This window comes from Lissotriton vulgaris, chromosome 1_1 (genome assembly GCF_964263255.1).
Source record: "Lissotriton vulgaris chromosome 1_1, aLisVul1.2, whole genome shotgun sequence".
In the NCBI taxonomy this organism is placed as follows: domain Eukaryota; kingdom Metazoa; phylum Chordata; class Amphibia; order Caudata; family Salamandridae; genus Lissotriton; species Lissotriton vulgaris.
Window position 1 is genome coordinate 876,842,527 of NC_141685.1, and position 16,690 is coordinate 876,859,216.

Consider the following 16,690-nt stretch of genomic DNA (forward strand, 5'->3'; position numbering starts at 1 on the left):
AGGCCCAGCTGTTGGTATGGGGGCCGTAACCAAAACACTCGATAAGGCTCAGGTCGAGGGATTGCCACATGGCCTTACCCAAGATCGTACACTTGGTTCTACAGCCTCGCCTCAAGGCCCGGCTACGGACTTTTCTAACGAGCCATCGGTTGACCGATCAAAATCTAAACCGAAAGCATTGGTGTCTACACAACCGAAAGCACTGGACGCTAAATCGAAACCTAAAGTGCGTATTGCTTTGGTCGGTTCGAAGACCTCTGAACCATCGGCACCGACAAAGCAGAAAAGTGTTATCGACCCCGGTGAGGTCACTAAATGGTGTCGAGCCGAAGACTGGGGCACCGAAGAAACTGGTCAAGAACGTTGACCCTAAGAAGTCGGCGCCGAAGGCCGTCGACCCATATAAGGGACTCGGACCTCAGAAGGTTCTCGATCCTAAGCGTCGACCCGACCAGGCTAAAAGCAGTACAGGCCTCGAGTCCACACCAGGCGGTGGCTCGAAGGAACCCGTCGAGTCAACCCAGCCATCCGCCTCCTTTTCGAAGCAGGTGTCGGACTCACTGAAATGCATTAAAGAGAAGGCTACTGTCGGACCAAAGGCTACTCCACCCCGAAGCCGGTCAGTAAACCTTCAAATTCGTCGGCACCCATCTAGTTCACACTGCCGCTGAAAGTGGTGCCTAAGGCCGTCGAAGCGACCAAGAAAATGTCCGTGGGGCCGAAGCCTACAACTGCGGAGGTGGCCACCAAGCATCGACAGCCTCTGCCTGAAGATCAGTCAAGGCAATTCATCGACGCCGAGACGGGTAGACTTTCTATTTTCAAGCTAAAGATCGCCCCTGAACAGCCTATGGAGTCATATAAAATTCCATTAAAGAAAAAGAGGGATTCTGCTACGTCGCCTCTGCTCTTTGAACCTATAACACCACATGGACAAGACACTGCCCCTATCTCACCCACATACTCAGATGTGGAGGCAGGGGAGGGTGACAATGAGGAGTACAGCTATCCTGTAGACACTGATCCTGAAGATCACACTGAACCCTGGACAGACGCTGCTGAAACAACGGGTGATGCTTCTCCCCCTGACAAAGAATCTAAAGTGCTAGAAGCATCAGGGAAAAGGGTGGTGGCTCAAGCGGCCAATATCTGGCGCATCTCCAACACACAGGCACTCTTAGCCAGATATGACAGGGCTCATTATGATACACTTGAAACCCTGTTACAACACTTGAAACCCTGTTACAACACTTGCCAGATGAGTATAAGGAGGCAGCAGAGATGCTAATACAAGAAGGGAAACTTATATCAAATGCATCTATTAAGTGTACGCTGGACGCAGCAGACACCGCAGCCAGGGCAATTAATACAAGTGTGATGTTACGGCGACAAGCCTGGCTGAGAATCTCCGGTTTCAAGCCCGAGATACAAACCACCATACTAAATCAGCCTGTTAACCCTGATCACTTATTTGGCCCAGAGGTGGACACCACCTTGGAAAAAATAAAAAAGGACACAGACTGCAAAGTCTATGGGGGCTCTACAGTCGCAGCAGTTCAGTGGTGGTTCCTTTCGTCGCTCCAACAATAGAGGAACTTCCAGAGGCCAGCTGTCCCAGCAGACACAATACAGTAAAAGAGGCACGCAGACCACCTACACCAAACTGAGTAGGGGTGGCTATCGTAGAAACAGCACCAAGGGCAGAGGTCGTGGAAACCGCTCCCGATCCTCCGCCACTAACGAACAGTGACGTCATGTCACTGCCCCCCAACCATACCACACCGGTCAGGGGGAGACTGCAACAGTTCCTGCCGGTCTGAAAATCCATCACTACAGACAGGTGGGTGAGGCAGCTTATCCAGTACGGTTATTGTCTTGAGGTAACATCCACTCCACCCAACATTCCCCCAAGACACCGTCCTATGTCCACAGAGCATTTGCAATTATTGCAGCAGGAGGTAGTCATGCTACAAAAAGGATCCATAGAGCTCGTGCCTGTGGAAGAAAAAGGTACAGGGGTGTACTCGCTGTACTTCTTGATCCCAATAAAGGACGGGTACCTCAGGCCCCTAAACCAGTACATTTTATCAGAACACCTTTACATGCTCACATTACTGCAGGTTCTACCGTTACTCGGTCAGGGAGATTTCCTCGCAACATTAGATCTGAAGGATGCATATTTCCATATACCGCTACACCCGTCACACAGAAAATACCTCAGGTTCACCATTCAGGATCAGCATTATCAGTTCAAGGTCTTCCCTTTCGGAGTGACGACGGTGCCCAGCGTCTTTACCAAGTGCCTGGTGACAGTGGCTGCACACCTACGGAGACAGAACGTTCACGTCTACCCATATCTGGACGACTGGCATATCCAGGCAAAGTCGGCCCAGCAATGTGCCGCCCACATGTCCCACACCATTCACCTTCTTCACGATCTGGGGTTCTCACTGAATTATCAAAAGTCCCACCTTCATCCCGCCCACGTACGGCAGTATCTGGGCGCGACAATAGATACTCTGGCAGCCAAAGCACATCCAAATTCAGTGAGGATCAACAGCATGCAATTGCTGATACAACAATTCAAACCACAACACTCGCTTCCAGCACGAGTGTTCATGCAGTTGATAGGCATGATGGCCTCCTGCATCTTCATAGTCCCGCACGCGAAACTACACATGCGTCCGCTTCAGGAGTGCTTAGCACGTCAGTGGAATCAGACTCACGGACAGTTGAAAGACCTAGTGTTGGTGACCGGTCGCGCATACACATCTCTGCATTGGTGGAATCTACAAAACCTTTGTAGGGGCCGACTGTTCCAGTAGCCTGTGCCACAGATTATTCTGACGACTGACTCATCTCTCCAGGGATGGGGAGCTCATGTACTCCACTACACAGTGCAGGGACTATGGACAGCACAGCAGAGGAAGATGCACATCAACCTTCTAGAACTGATGGCTATCTTCATGGCGATGAAAGCATTCAAGGTACATCTGTGCAACAAGGTTGTGTTGATCCGGACGGACAACATGACGGCCATGTACTATATACAGAAGTAGGGAGGTACACACTCTCCACAGTTGTCTTCATCTGGCTCGGAGCATGTGGAAGTGGGCCATTCTGAGGAACATCTTCCTCATGGCGGAACACCTCCCGGGCAAGAACAATCAGATGACGGACCTGCTCAGCAGGTACAGCCACCAAATGCATGAGTGGGAGATACATCCATCAGTACTCCGACAGTACTTCCAGCAGTGGGGTCATCCAGAGATAGACCTGTTCGCCACAAAGGAAAATGCCAAAGCTTTGCCGCCAGGTTCCCACACCCACAGCCGCAGGGAAATGCGATATGGATGAATTGGTCAGGCATATTTGCGTACGCTTTTCCCCCAGCACCTCTAATATCACTGGTGGCACGCAAGCTGAAGCAACACTCGACTCATCCTGGTCGCTCCAACGTGGGCACGCCAACCATAGTACACCACGTTTCTAGAATTCTCCGTGGTACAGCATCAAAGGCTGCACCTCACACCCAGGCTTTTGATGCAGAGCCATGGCGACATTCAGCATCCAGATCCCCAACAGCTCAACCTGGCGATCTGGCTCCTGAGGTCTTAGAATTTGGCTACCTCAACTTGCCTCCTGACTGTATGGATATCATAAGGGAGGCAAGGAAGTTCACCACTAGAGCATTTTATGCGGCAAAATGGAAGCGGTTTGTCATTTATTGTGCCAACCACATCAACCCGCTAGATGCATCTACTCACTACATCATTTGTTACATCTTTACAAATGCAATCTGGCCTATGCTTCCATTCGTATACATTTATCCGCAATAGCGGCTTATCTCCAGAACAGGCAGCATCTCTCGCTTTTCAGAGTGCCTGCCATCAAAGCCTTTCTGGAGGGACTCAAACGAGTTATTCCTCCCAGACACCCACCAGCGCCTGTATGGAACCTAAACGTGGTCCTCACCAGGCTGATGGGTCCACCTTTTGAGCCTCTCCACTCATGGGAGATTCAATTCTTGACGTGGAAAGTGGCTTTCTTGATAGCAATCTCATCGCTACGACGAGTTGGTGAACTTCAGGCACTAACTATCCAGGAGCCATTAATACAGACTCACTCCAACAGGGTGGTACTCCGCGCTAACCCTAAGTTTCTGCCTAAAGTGGTTTCACAGTTTCATATCAGTCAAACTATAGAGCTGCCAGTGTTCTTCCAGAATCCTGAGTCAGTGGCAGAGAGAATGCTCCACACACTAGACGTCAAAAGAGATCTAATGTACTACATAGATAGGACAAAAGATTTTAGGAAAACAGAACTGTTTGTTGCCTTTTCGCCACAACACAAAGGCAACCCCATTTCCAAAGCGGGTATAGCCAGGTGGATCGTTAAGTGCATTCAGATTTGCCATCAGGTCAAGCGCACATTAACGGTTCCCCCGAGAGCCCACTCCACACGAAAGTTGGGGGCCTCCATGGCTTTCCTTGGAAACATTCCTTTAGAAGAAATATGTAGAGCAGCCACATGGTCTACCACACACACATTTACAAAACACTACTGCGTAGATGTGCACTCCAAACAGCAGGCAGCTGTAGGGCAGGCTGTTCTAAAAACACTTTTTCAAACTGCTGCAGCTGGCACAGGCGGCCGCCGCTAATGGAGGGAAAGCTGTATATTCTATGCACAGATATGAATTCAGCAGCCCACATGCCTCGAACCGAATATGCTACTTACCAGTATGCATCTGTTCTTGGCATGTAGGGCCGCTGACATTCATATCGCCCGCCCTCCTCCCTGGCGCCTGTAGCGGCTGCAGCACTCGGACTTACTCTTAGCATGGTCATCACTTACGGTGTTACACTCCATCTTGGCCACAATGGCCAAAAAACAATCTGAGGATGGAGTGGATGCCCATGCGCACTGTAGTCCAGGGGAGGAGCCACCTATCTTGTGATACTTCGACTCTTCCAGGACAACAATGTGCAATCATCCGGACCCAACACTAGGCGGCGATTTTTGCACAGATATGAATGTCAGCAGCCCTACATGCCAAGAACAGAGGCATACTGGTAAGTAGCATATTCGATCTACCTACAGGCCACCTTTTCGACCCAATGATCATTGAGATCTGCCCAGACCACATGCTTCTCCCTAACAGCCCACAAATAAATTAGCATAGCTGGGACTGAAGCATGTGGCCATCGCTGTCCCTTGCCTTTGTCGATACAGTTGCCCTGAAAACAGAAAAATGTTGTTGTTGAAACAGATATCATTTGTGATATCGTATTATATTCCTGAAATTTGCAATAGTTTTCCTTTAAGGAAAAAATTCTACTACCTGGATACGCTGCTAGGGCGATATAGACTTGTACAAGCTTGTGATGTCAAGTGTAGGAAGTTTCCTTCCCGCACAATTTCCTGGATAATTCTAATAAAATCAGTAATATCCTTAATGTATGAACTTGAATCATTCAGACGAAAAAAGAAAAGTCTACGAAGATCGCAGCATTCTTTAGTCTAGGAAGCTGCCCTTTGATGACCCAATTGGACGCCGAGGGGGTGGGGGAAGGGGGTTGTGTATATATGTATATGTATATGTATGACCTCCGTCTCCCTTGTGCGATCGTCCTCCCACGATGGCGCCCTCAGAAGCGGACACGGACCAGGTAATTCAGATGCTGTTTTTTATTCAGCTGTCGCCATAACGTTTCGGCACAAAGCCTTGATCACATGACAGCGCATCATCGTTTGTAGTGAATATTTAAAGTGCTACTATCGATTGGGTCACCACTCGAGTAAACAATTAAACAAGACTATCATTGATTCCTATACATTTTTTAACACCCGAAATCAGTACAAGGTACATATATATAAATATATAGTCATGTTTGTATAAAATCATTGTTAAAAAACATTTCATGTTTAAAAATACCAGGATAAATCCCAAAAAAACGTTTATCCTAAGACTTGTTCAAATGATGGGTTAAATCCCATTAAACTCATACTATACAAACTGATATATATTTTATATCTATATCTAGATCTATATCTCCTTTTTGGTGTGTATTACAATTCAGATTTCTTTTTTTGCTTTCTTCATGCTGTCTATAGTTTTCATAAGCTACAAGTTAGTGTTCCAGCATTTCTTGAGCTTGAGCACGTCAATATGTTCTAATAAATTTTAAACTCCGAGGATATGATGTTTTTTGCATTTTTTACTGGATAAACTCTTTTGAATTATGTGAAATTAAAGTGTCCTAGGATCTGGGCATGCAGAAATATTATAAGGAACAGCTACAGACCACAGAAGCGACCCTGCTTCCATGCTTATACGAATCCGGACGACAGTTGTACCCGACTGCTCCCGCCATACTTTATCCTGCCGAAGCCCAGCACACGGATTATTATTTTTCCGTCGTACTCCACTACTCGATCTTCACAGTTGATGACCCCGTCACACCAATCCAGCCCTGATGAGTCACAGGCTTCGTCCTGTTTGATGAAACACGTGTCGGCTGGCGTCCATACTCTATAAGGAGAACCTGATAAAGCTTACTTCAAATCAACAGCTTCATCTTCTTTTGTCCCGCAAAATAAGTTTATATAATTGTTCATTTGACGTGTGCACAGTTATTGTCTGTACGGTCTATGGTGTTCTAGCATTGCTTGCCTGAACACTAGTTAGAGGTTATAGGGTTTTCCTCTATACTGTCTGCACCGTCCTACACTATCTTCACCCATACTTTACCCGCACTGTTTGAGCGCCCTTTACCTGTACATACCAAACCCACAGCAGTAAATGCAGAAATATTATGACTACCAGTGAAGATGTGATTCAGAAGCTTTAGTGGAACAGCTGCTTAGCTACTAATCCTGTGTCGCCCTTCTTTGTGCCCCTATGTTGCTCTTTGTTGTTGGTGCCTTCATCCAACCACAAAACTTCACAGGATTGTTGCTGTGCAGTGTTTGTTCATGCTTGTTATACTTCAAACATTCTCACTGAATAAGTTTGTTGCTACAGTCAAAATAGGTACCGATTGCTTTCCTCTCGTTAGTTGATTTAGAACTCAGAGTGCTGAATGTGTGAGGTGTTTCACTCTGGTCTTTTTGAGGCTAGTCCCATGTAGACTTGCTTGTTTTCAGTCGAATTAATTGTTTAGCGACTCAATCCAGCCTATGCTACCAGAGATAGTGACTAGCAGTCACACTGCCAATGAACATTACTATTTACTTCTGTTTCTTAAATGGTTCTGCCAGTTGTATATGATACAGAGCCATGCCACTCCCTGAGGTAATGAAGTAACCTGTAACATGGCATACACCTTTTCGTTATTATTGAGCTTCTAATATTTGTAAATATTCACCTTGTCTGAAAACTAACACAATTTTAGGATTTGTACAGGCGGTTTACTTGCGTGCACTCAGTATTTCTGAAACAGAAGGATTATGGTTTAGACTTTTTTGCTTACTCTGGTGAAAGATGAGGCGAGTTGATGCTTAAATCCTGGTCTCTCTTAATCACTTAATCATACTCTGCCTCTGGAGTGCAAAAAGCAATCTTGCTGGCGCCTTGACTAAGGTGAGATTAGAGGAAGGTAAATTCTTGCATAGGAAACAATGAGCATAAGGTTGCCTTTTTCACAAGTGGCTTGCATTCACAATACAGTCTTCAGAGTGCGTGCTCACTTTTCTCTCATCCTAGTGTAATCTGCAACCATTGTGCACCTTTCAAACTGGCCTCATTCCTCCCCCTTAAACACTTTCCTCCTCTGTTTTTACCCTTTAAGCTTCCAATAGCTTGCATAGCAATAGGTTGTTCAGGTAGAGTATGAATGTCCTGTGATAACAAAGTGATTTATCAAGCATTGTGGTCTATTTTCTGCAGAAATTGATAATGAGGGTGTGATCGACCCAGACACTGAGGATTCTCAAGAGATGGGAGATGACAGCGCAGAGGTAAAAACACTGATGTTTTGATATTTCTGGAGTATGCAATAATATGTATGTATATGTATATGTGTGTGTGTATATATATATATATATATATATATATATATATATATTCTGTATATCTATCTCTTGGGAACATGGAGGGCTTATTTAGCACTTACTGATGTCTCGCTGATATTCCTGTGAACATTGATTTAAACAGAGGCTTCAAGTAGTTGTGGTAATTCTCAGGTAATTTAGATGTAAAACACTCGGAGGGAGGTTACATAGACGTTTACAGGCGCTGGCAACAGAGCTAACCCTACTATATATTATAGATACTGCAGGCCCATGCTTCCCAAGGTCTGGCTGATTCTTGGTGTTATACATTTTGCTGACCTGCTACAAAGCTAACCTGTTGTGGATATTCGTTTTTTCATGTCACCCATTCTTAACTATCTCATTGTTTTAGATTGGAGCTGCTTCTGCCCTCTATCCCTACGTACAACTGAGTTCGGCCTGTGTCAGATTTCAGTTGTTCCACACCTCTTCACTTTTCTTTTCTGCTGCATGTTAAACAGGAGCCCCCACTAATATTTTGCTTCATTTCAGGTAACAGAAGAAATGATGGACCAGGCCAATGAAAAGAAGTCTGAGGCAATTGATGCACTGGGAGAAGGTTAGTGGAGAAAATATTGGGCTGTTAAGATGCCAGTGCAACTTTCCTAGCCATGTGTTTTTTTTTCTTAGTAAACATTGCAAGACTGGGGGGTCAGATATTGATTCAAGCCCCAAACAAAAGAGTGTTGCTTATTGTTCTGTCGGTTTGCAGTGTCTTGCTCACAGCCTGACCTTCTCTAGAAGCAGGGTCAAATGCTTCACTTACAAAACTAATTAGTATTTCGAGGGAGAGGTGGGGGGTGTTTGATCTCACTATTTGTAATGCTGACTGTGGCTGGGAAATTATGGGGTGAATATTGTAAGTCACGAACTGGCAGAAATGACCTTTAGTGCACCTCCTCAGAGTTGGAGGTGTAATTGTATAGTCTAATTGCCATTCCTGCAGGTGGAAAGTTGACTTCACTTTTCTCAGGTTTATGTGCACCCATCCTCCACCAGTCCCTGCGGGACAAAATATAAGGCATGCAGAAATTTCAGTTGGATCAAACATAAATGAGAAGCAATGACCAGCTCTCATGGAGTCCCCCGGATTCCATCCATTCTCTATCGTCCAGTTGGCCAACCCAACCCTCCCATTTAGCTGAAGGGCTTCGAAGGAATCTGGTGAATTAATGACCAATAAACGGTATACAAGTGAGATACTTACTCGGCCAAGCGGGGACAAAAGAACCTGGACCTCTAGCGGGCTACCCTCCGACAGCTCTTGCAACTGCAAGTGGCACACTCTTGGAACATGACACTTCTGCAAAATGAGGCCTTGAGATGCCCAAATTCCCCCTGGGGGGCCTGGAAAAACTTTGTGAGCCTTCCCAGGAATCCCCAGTCCCCAAGGTGGGAGATACCAGTGTGGTCTCTCTAACCAATCCAGGTTGGATGAAAAGAAATCTCAAGCACTCAAAGGGCAACTAATAGTCAATTTCTTTATGTTCAGTCTTGTGTGCTTTATCAGTAATTCTTTCGTTTCCACCCCTCAATTTCCAACACATGGTTTGTTTCTGTAGGCTATTACACCATTCGACTAATCAGGGCTAGAACAATAATTAGGACATATTTCAATATATGATGAACATAACACATTGAACCGCCTCCTTAGTCAGTTTGACCTGAAACCACCATAAAAATTAAAAAGGTATCTGTATGTATTATATTCCCAAATATTTCAGCAGTCTTGCAATAATCCAGATGTATCAAAATCACTAGTTAAAACAATTATATAAACCATTCTCCATGTACAAACCATACGCTGCAGCAAATGTTGTGATGTGCTGATAGCGAAAGGCGTCCAGAAGTCTTGAGTAGGAGAGTGGACCCTCCCTGTAACCAAAAGTGATCAGTGTATTTTTTGTGTGCATTCTTTATCACAAAATGCTGTGTAGTACGAAACCTAATAAACATTACATTGTCACACTTTAGCTCCACATATGTATACCATTTTATTCCTACAAAGGTTTGCATCCTATAGGCATAAACACAAGGCAAAAAGGAACACAAGGTAAACTTCACACCAACGTTAAGTACAGTGCAGTCACAGAACCCCAATGAGGAACCCCAGGGCCGTTTGATTGCCGTATATTTTCCAACTTAACCCTTACGTCTGATCCATTTTGAGTGGTTGCCAGCCAGGCTGCTAAACAACTTATTTTCACTGCGCCATCAGCAGGTACATCTCCGAGGGTACGGGGCTATACATTTTGTATGTCTTTCCCATGAACTTTCACCCCCCCTCGACTTCAGCTCCATCCACCCACATCATCCTTCTCCCCCCCCCACCCCCCCATCTATCCTCTCAATCCCCCCCCCCCCCCTCCCCCCACACATGCAGAGACCTATTACCCATGGGGGGGCCCCATTCTTTCCGATCCTCCTCCAGTCTATCATCTGATCAGAGTAATTTAATGGTCTGTGGGCTCCCCTAAAGTTAAGTAGATTTCACAAACTAATGTTCTGCGTTCAATTACACTTAAGTATATCTTATAATCTTTTCTTGAATACACCATACTTTAAATTAGCTCATAATACAGCCATTACACAACTGAAAGATCAAAGGTATTAAACAAGGTACTGAATGAAAAAATTGTACATCAATTTAACCACGTGTAATCAAGCGTCAAAACTGCTGCTTAAGCAACCATATTCACATGCAAAATTGATCAACACTTACCCTATATCGTAAATCATATGATCAGTCTGAGTCACTTTGTGTAGTCGTATTATACATTGTATAATGTTATGTACATTAAAAAAATTACTACTGTCACAAACGATTGACTTTATCTCGAGGCTCACAAGGAATTACATATAAAACAAACAAGACAAAATTACACTAGTCTCTGAGCCCACGTCAGACTTGTTAAATCTTACCAGCTCTGAAGAATTCTTAGCAAAAATACACATCAGTGAGCCCACATTGGATTCTATAATTCTGTATTAGGGGATCTCTGTGTATAGTCATAATCTAGTGAATAGTCCTGCCCATGTGCGTGGACCCTGGCAATCAAAAATAATCTCTTAAATTGTCAAATCATGCAGAAACTGCAAAGACACTTAAGAGAGAATTTAAAGACCAATAATGCAGCCTATATCCACAGGCTACACTGTCCAGTACTTCAACTAGAAATTCCACCAAACAAAACCACACACAACACAGCCTGCCCAGTTTCTTCCATAGAGAAACTTGCCTCTACCAGTAAAAGACTCTGGAATGATAGAGAGGAAGGCATGGACAGACAAGCCCCATAGGCTGCCATTATGTGGATTAAATAGGATACTGTGCCTTTAAGAGAACTTTCCAGAACTTTCTCCCAGTATCCCAGAATGCACAGCAGGTCCCTTTTACTTTCAGTTCTTTTTTCCAGCTCCTGCTAACAGGACCCTGGCATTGAGCTCTCCCCTTTTTCAAGGGTTTATATTGGATTGAAGTTCACTTTTTTGATAAGTGTTTGCAGTTTATATTCTTGGTGTTTCCCTTCTCTCCTGTGTGTTTGTCAGGCTTTTAGGGCTCTAAAATGCCTGCTCTTTTCGACAAATGCCCAGAATGTGGAAGGAAGAAGGCCAAGACTGATACACACGACTTCTGCATTATTTGTCGCCCTGAGGCACATGTCCCTGAAGACTGTGACATCTGCCAGAACCTCTCAGCAAGGACCCTGAGGGAAAGGCTGAAGATTAGGCTCCAAGGCCTGGAAGAGAGACGGCTGCAGGTGGGTTTGGGAAGGCTCCCTCTGCCTCTGCTGAGGCCTCTGGGGGGCTCCCCAGAGGCAGAAAGACCAGCCAACGGTCCCGGTCTCCGTCTGCGTCGATTGCATCGACTACTAAATTGAGAGGGGTGACGACGGTGTGTTCCCCTTCTCCCCGGCGCTTCGGGTCGAGATGGCGTGAAGAGTCGACTTAGAGGAGCCTGGTTAGGCCTCCGTCGAAAGCACTCTCTACGGCGTCTTCGTGGTCATCCGCGTCGAACGTCAAGCTACCGGCAACGAAGGAGAAGCCACAGGCGTCGGCGCTCGTCGTCGAGGCGATACCGCCGTTCGTCGTCTAAGACGGTCGGCATCGAGGGGATCCTCTGCGTCTAGGCCTTCTAGGAAGAGGACGGCGTTGAGGAGGAGTCGACGCTCGTCGTCGAGCATGGAACGGTCGACGTCGTGGAGGCAGCGTTCGATGTCGGAAGGAGAGTTAGACGTCGCGGAGGTGACGTTCGACGCCTGAGTCGCGGAGGCGACAGACACCGGAAAAAACTGCGTTTGGTGTCTAGGAGAAAGAGGTCCGCGTCGGAGTCGTTCTCACTCCCCGAAGTGGCGCAGAAGGAGTTCTGGCGCCAGAAGTCACGCTGAGTCTGGTGGAGGGCGCCGGAAGCAGCGATCACATACTGGAGGGGATGGTTCGCAGTCCCCTCCCTGAAGAAGTCAGCGGGCTCGGTGTACTCGGTGGTATATACACCACCTCGGCCGAAGACCGCTCCTCCCCCTATACCACTCCTCTACCACCACTTGCTATTTTTCACCCCTCGGTGTGAATTAGGCCTCCTGCCGTGAGCACCCTCAATCAGCCTGACGCCACTAAGGCAAACTGACAGAATCTGTTCTGCGACCCCCCCCTTCCCAGGACTCTACGACCCCCCCCTGGGGGTCGCGCCCCACAGATTGAAGACCTCTGACCTAAGGGGACTCCTAAACCACGTCCCCAGGATAAGCCACGGAAGACTCCTCCACAGAAAACCTGCGAAGCACCCACGGACCGGGAGGTCACGCTCTCGCTCCCGAAGGAGCGATCGCGCAACAGGTCGTCCACGCGGTCGAGACGCCGCCATAGGAGGCACAGATCTCGCTCTCACACGAGGTCCCCAGGGACTACTCTCCGACTTTGTCGGGATCGCCGGTCACAAGGGTGTCGCCGGTTGATTATCTGGTGGCGTTCCATGATGTCCTATTGAGAGGCGCTGCCAAATTGGGCATATCCTTGACGGTGCCCACGCCTAAGACATTAGTCATTTTCGAGACACTGCACCAGAAACACCTGTCTCGTACACTACTACCTCTGGTGCCGGGCCTGGAGGAACCGGCCATGGACCTTTTCCTCACCCCTGCGGTGACTAAGGCGGCCTCATCGAGATTGCAGAATAAATACCGGGCTCCCGATTCGGACCCGGCTTTTCTAAGGGTGGAACCTCCTCCGGATTCTGTGATTGTGACGGCGGCCCGCAAACAGCATGCCCCCACCCCGTTATCCACGGTCCCCCCGACAAAGAGTCTAGATGGATGGATTCAGCTGGAAAGAAAGTATGTGGAACATCGGCGACCTCTATGAAGGCTGCAGTGCCGCTGCTTTGTTGGGACGCTACGACCGCGCTCTCTGGGACTCCCTCCAGCAGTTAGCGGGACACTTGCCTCGCGAGAAGCGGGAAGACTTCCAGGAAGTGCTAAACGAAGGGATGCTGGTAGCGACTCAAATTATCAGCGCTGCGGCAGATTCATCCCTCTTAGCGGCACATGGCTTTTGCCTTGGGATTAACCAGCGACGTCACGCCTGGCTCCACCTTGCGTCACTGAAACCAGACGCACAGCAAAGGGTAGCCAACCTTCCATTCTCTGGCGAAACCCTATTAGGGGAAACATGCAGATGACGAAATGGCCCGCATGAAGGCGGAGGCCGAAACACTCACGGCTGTGGGTCTAGAGAAGCCCAAAGAAGCGAAGAAATCGTACCGCCCGTTCCAGCGGCGGTTCGGTGGGCAGGGCAGAGGACGTGGCCAAGCTTCGGGACAGTCGCAGCAACAACAGTTCCGTAAGCCGTTCCAGAAACGACCGAAGGGCAGAGGAGGCCAACAGTTGGCACCAGGTGCCAAAGACCCGGCCGGGTCTAGGCCCTGAGCGCTTACTTCCCCCTGATCCTTTACCCACTCAGGTAGGGGGAAGCATTAATGTTTTTCTGGCAGAGAGGAGAAAAATTACTCGGGACAAGTGGGTGCTGAATATTGTTTGCAATGGATACAGTCTTCGGTTCACCAGCCCGCCTCCAGCAATTCCACCGGTCAGCTTGCAGTTTCAACTGCGCGAGCTCCAGGCGGAGGCAGATATCCTGTTAAGGAAAAGGGCGATAAAAGACCTACCTCTGTCTCAGAGAGGAAGAGGTCTGTACTCCCGGTTCTTTCTGGTTCGCAAGAAGGACAAGAACGAGTTCAGGCCCATTCTGGATTTGCGACAAGCAAACAGATGGATTCGCAGGGAAAAGTTTTGCATGCTGTCGTTGCATCAGATTTATCCTCAGTTGCAACAGGGAGACTGGCTATATGCAGTAGACCTACAGGATGCGTACTTCCATGGGTATACACCTGTTACAACGCAACTTTTACAACTACCTACTATTACAACGCAACTTTTACAACGCATACCATTACAACGCATTGCGCTGGGGGGCGCTCTAGGATAGGGAATAAGTATAATTTACTATCCAACACCTTCCCTAGTGTCCACGGGGACTGGAGTTAGAATAGTAAATTATACTTACCACTATCCAGCACCTCAAAGCGCTATGCGTTGTAATGGTATGCGTTGTAATGGTCGCGTTGTAATAGTAGGTTGTTGTAATGGTATGCGTTGTAACATGGTACATCCCTTCCATGTGCCCATTGCAGACAAACACAGGAAGTTCCTGCGGTTCCAAGTCAGCGCCAATCACTATCAATACACAGTACTCCCATTCGGAATAAAGTCTGCGCCAAGAACATTCTCGAAGTACATGGCGGTGGTAGCAGCACACCTGAGGAAGAACAAGGTGTTCGTCTACCCGTACCTGGACGATTGGTTGATCAAGGCATCCTTCTCGGAAGCTCGAGCACACTTCCAGAAGACGTGCGTTCTCTTGAACAAGCTGGGGTTGCACATCAACATGTCCAAGTCTGTCCCGACTCCGGTCCAATGCATACAGTACTTGGGAGCCTCCATCAATACGGTGTCAGCAAGCGTGTCTCCTTCGGAAGAGCGACTTTTATCACTCCTTCGGAAGGCTCAGGCTCTTATGACCACTCCATCTACAACAGTGAGGACGGTGTCTGCTCTACTGGGATCTATGGCCTCTTGTATCTTCCTGACGCCACACGCACGGCTGCACATGAGACCGCTGCAGGAGTGCTTGGAGGACCAGTGGGATCAGAGGAAAGTTTCTTGGGACGACAAGATACGACTGTCTCTGCATGCTCTTCAGTCACTGAAGTGGTGGTGTTCAGCGGAGAATCTCCTCCGAGGGGTTCCCTTCCACAAGGACATTCCCACGCAGACTGTCGTGACGGATGCTTCTCTCCAGGGGTGGAGAGCACACTCCGGAAACCTACAGATTAGAGGAACGTGGTCCCCGATGGAGGCCACGTATCACATCAATTTCCTGGAACTCAGAGCTGTGCACTTGGCACTGAAGGCCTTTCTTCCGTCCTTTCAGACCAACTCTCTGCTTGTACAGACGGACAATACGACCACAATGTATTACCTCAACAAGCAGGGGGGTTCAATATCACGCACTGTCGCAGGAGGCGCAGGCGATCTGGCACTGGCATTTGGCCAGAGGACTGACGATAACGGCTACCCATCTGCCAGGTGTGCAGAATGTTCAGGCGGACGCACTGAGCAGACTGATTCAGGAAAACCACGAATGGGTCATAAACGACTAAGTACTAGGAGAAGTCTTCGCAAGGTGGGGGACTCCAGAAGTAGATCTGTTCGCCACCGCCGAAAACAGCAAATGCCGAGACTTTGCCTCCAGGTACTACCAGCAGGGGACGCTGGGGAATGTGTTATGGATCAACTGGTCAAAGTTTTCTGTACGCTTTTCCACCCATTCCCCTGATTCCAGCGGTACTCATCAAGCTGGCCCGATCCAGGGCTTGGATGATACTCATCGCCCCGGAATGGCCCAGAAAGTGGTGGTTCACGGACCTGCTTCACAGGTCTCTCCTTCCTCACATTCGGCTGCCGTGCAGGCCGGCCCTTATCACGAAGTTCGGGGGGCAGGTGTTGCACCCCAACCTCTCGTCTGAGTTTGGCTGCATGGCTCCAGAAATAGTGTAATATGGCCATCTAAATCTGCCCGAAGATTGCATGGACATACTGAAGGAGTCTAAGAGACCTTCCACTCGGACTTCCTATGCTTACAAGTGGAAGAGGTTCTGTATCTGGTGTTAGTCCAAGAACTATGACCTGACGACGTGCAAGGAAGAAGTCATCCTTCCTTACCTTCTACATTTGGCGCAGTCTGGCCTTAATGTTCATTCCATTAAGGTTCATCTTGCTGCATTGACTGCCTACAGGAAGTGCCCTTCAGACTTCCTTCTTCCAGATCCCTGTGATCAAAGATTTTTTGGAAGTCTTGAAAGTGTTCCCTCCTGTCGGGCTTCCTTCGCCTTCATGGGAATTGAATGTGGTGCTGTCCAGATTGATGAAGGAGCCTTTTGAACCTATTCATAAGGCTTCGTTGCAGCACCTGTCCTGGAAGACGGCATTCCTCGTGGCAATTACATCGGCCCGCAGGGTGAGTGAAATTCAGGCGTTGTGTTGCGAAGAACCTTATACTGTATTTCATGCTACTAAGG

General features: G+C 47.8%; 1 protein-coding gene across 2 annotated transcripts in view; it reads left to right on the forward strand.

Annotated features, from left to right (window-relative positions):
• Positions 1 to 16,690, forward strand: part of ST13 (ST13 Hsp70 interacting protein) — a 166,472-nt gene that overhangs the window by 51,659 nt on the left and 98,123 nt on the right. For both annotated transcript variants that reach the window (XM_086958365.1, XM_086958375.1), the window contains exons 4-5: positions 7,892 to 7,962; positions 8,548 to 8,614. In XM_086958365.1, the coding sequence (XP_086814491.1) occupies positions 7,892 to 7,962; positions 8,548 to 8,614 (138 nt within the window). The remainder of the gene's footprint in view (positions 1 to 7,891; positions 7,963 to 8,547; positions 8,615 to 16,690) is intronic.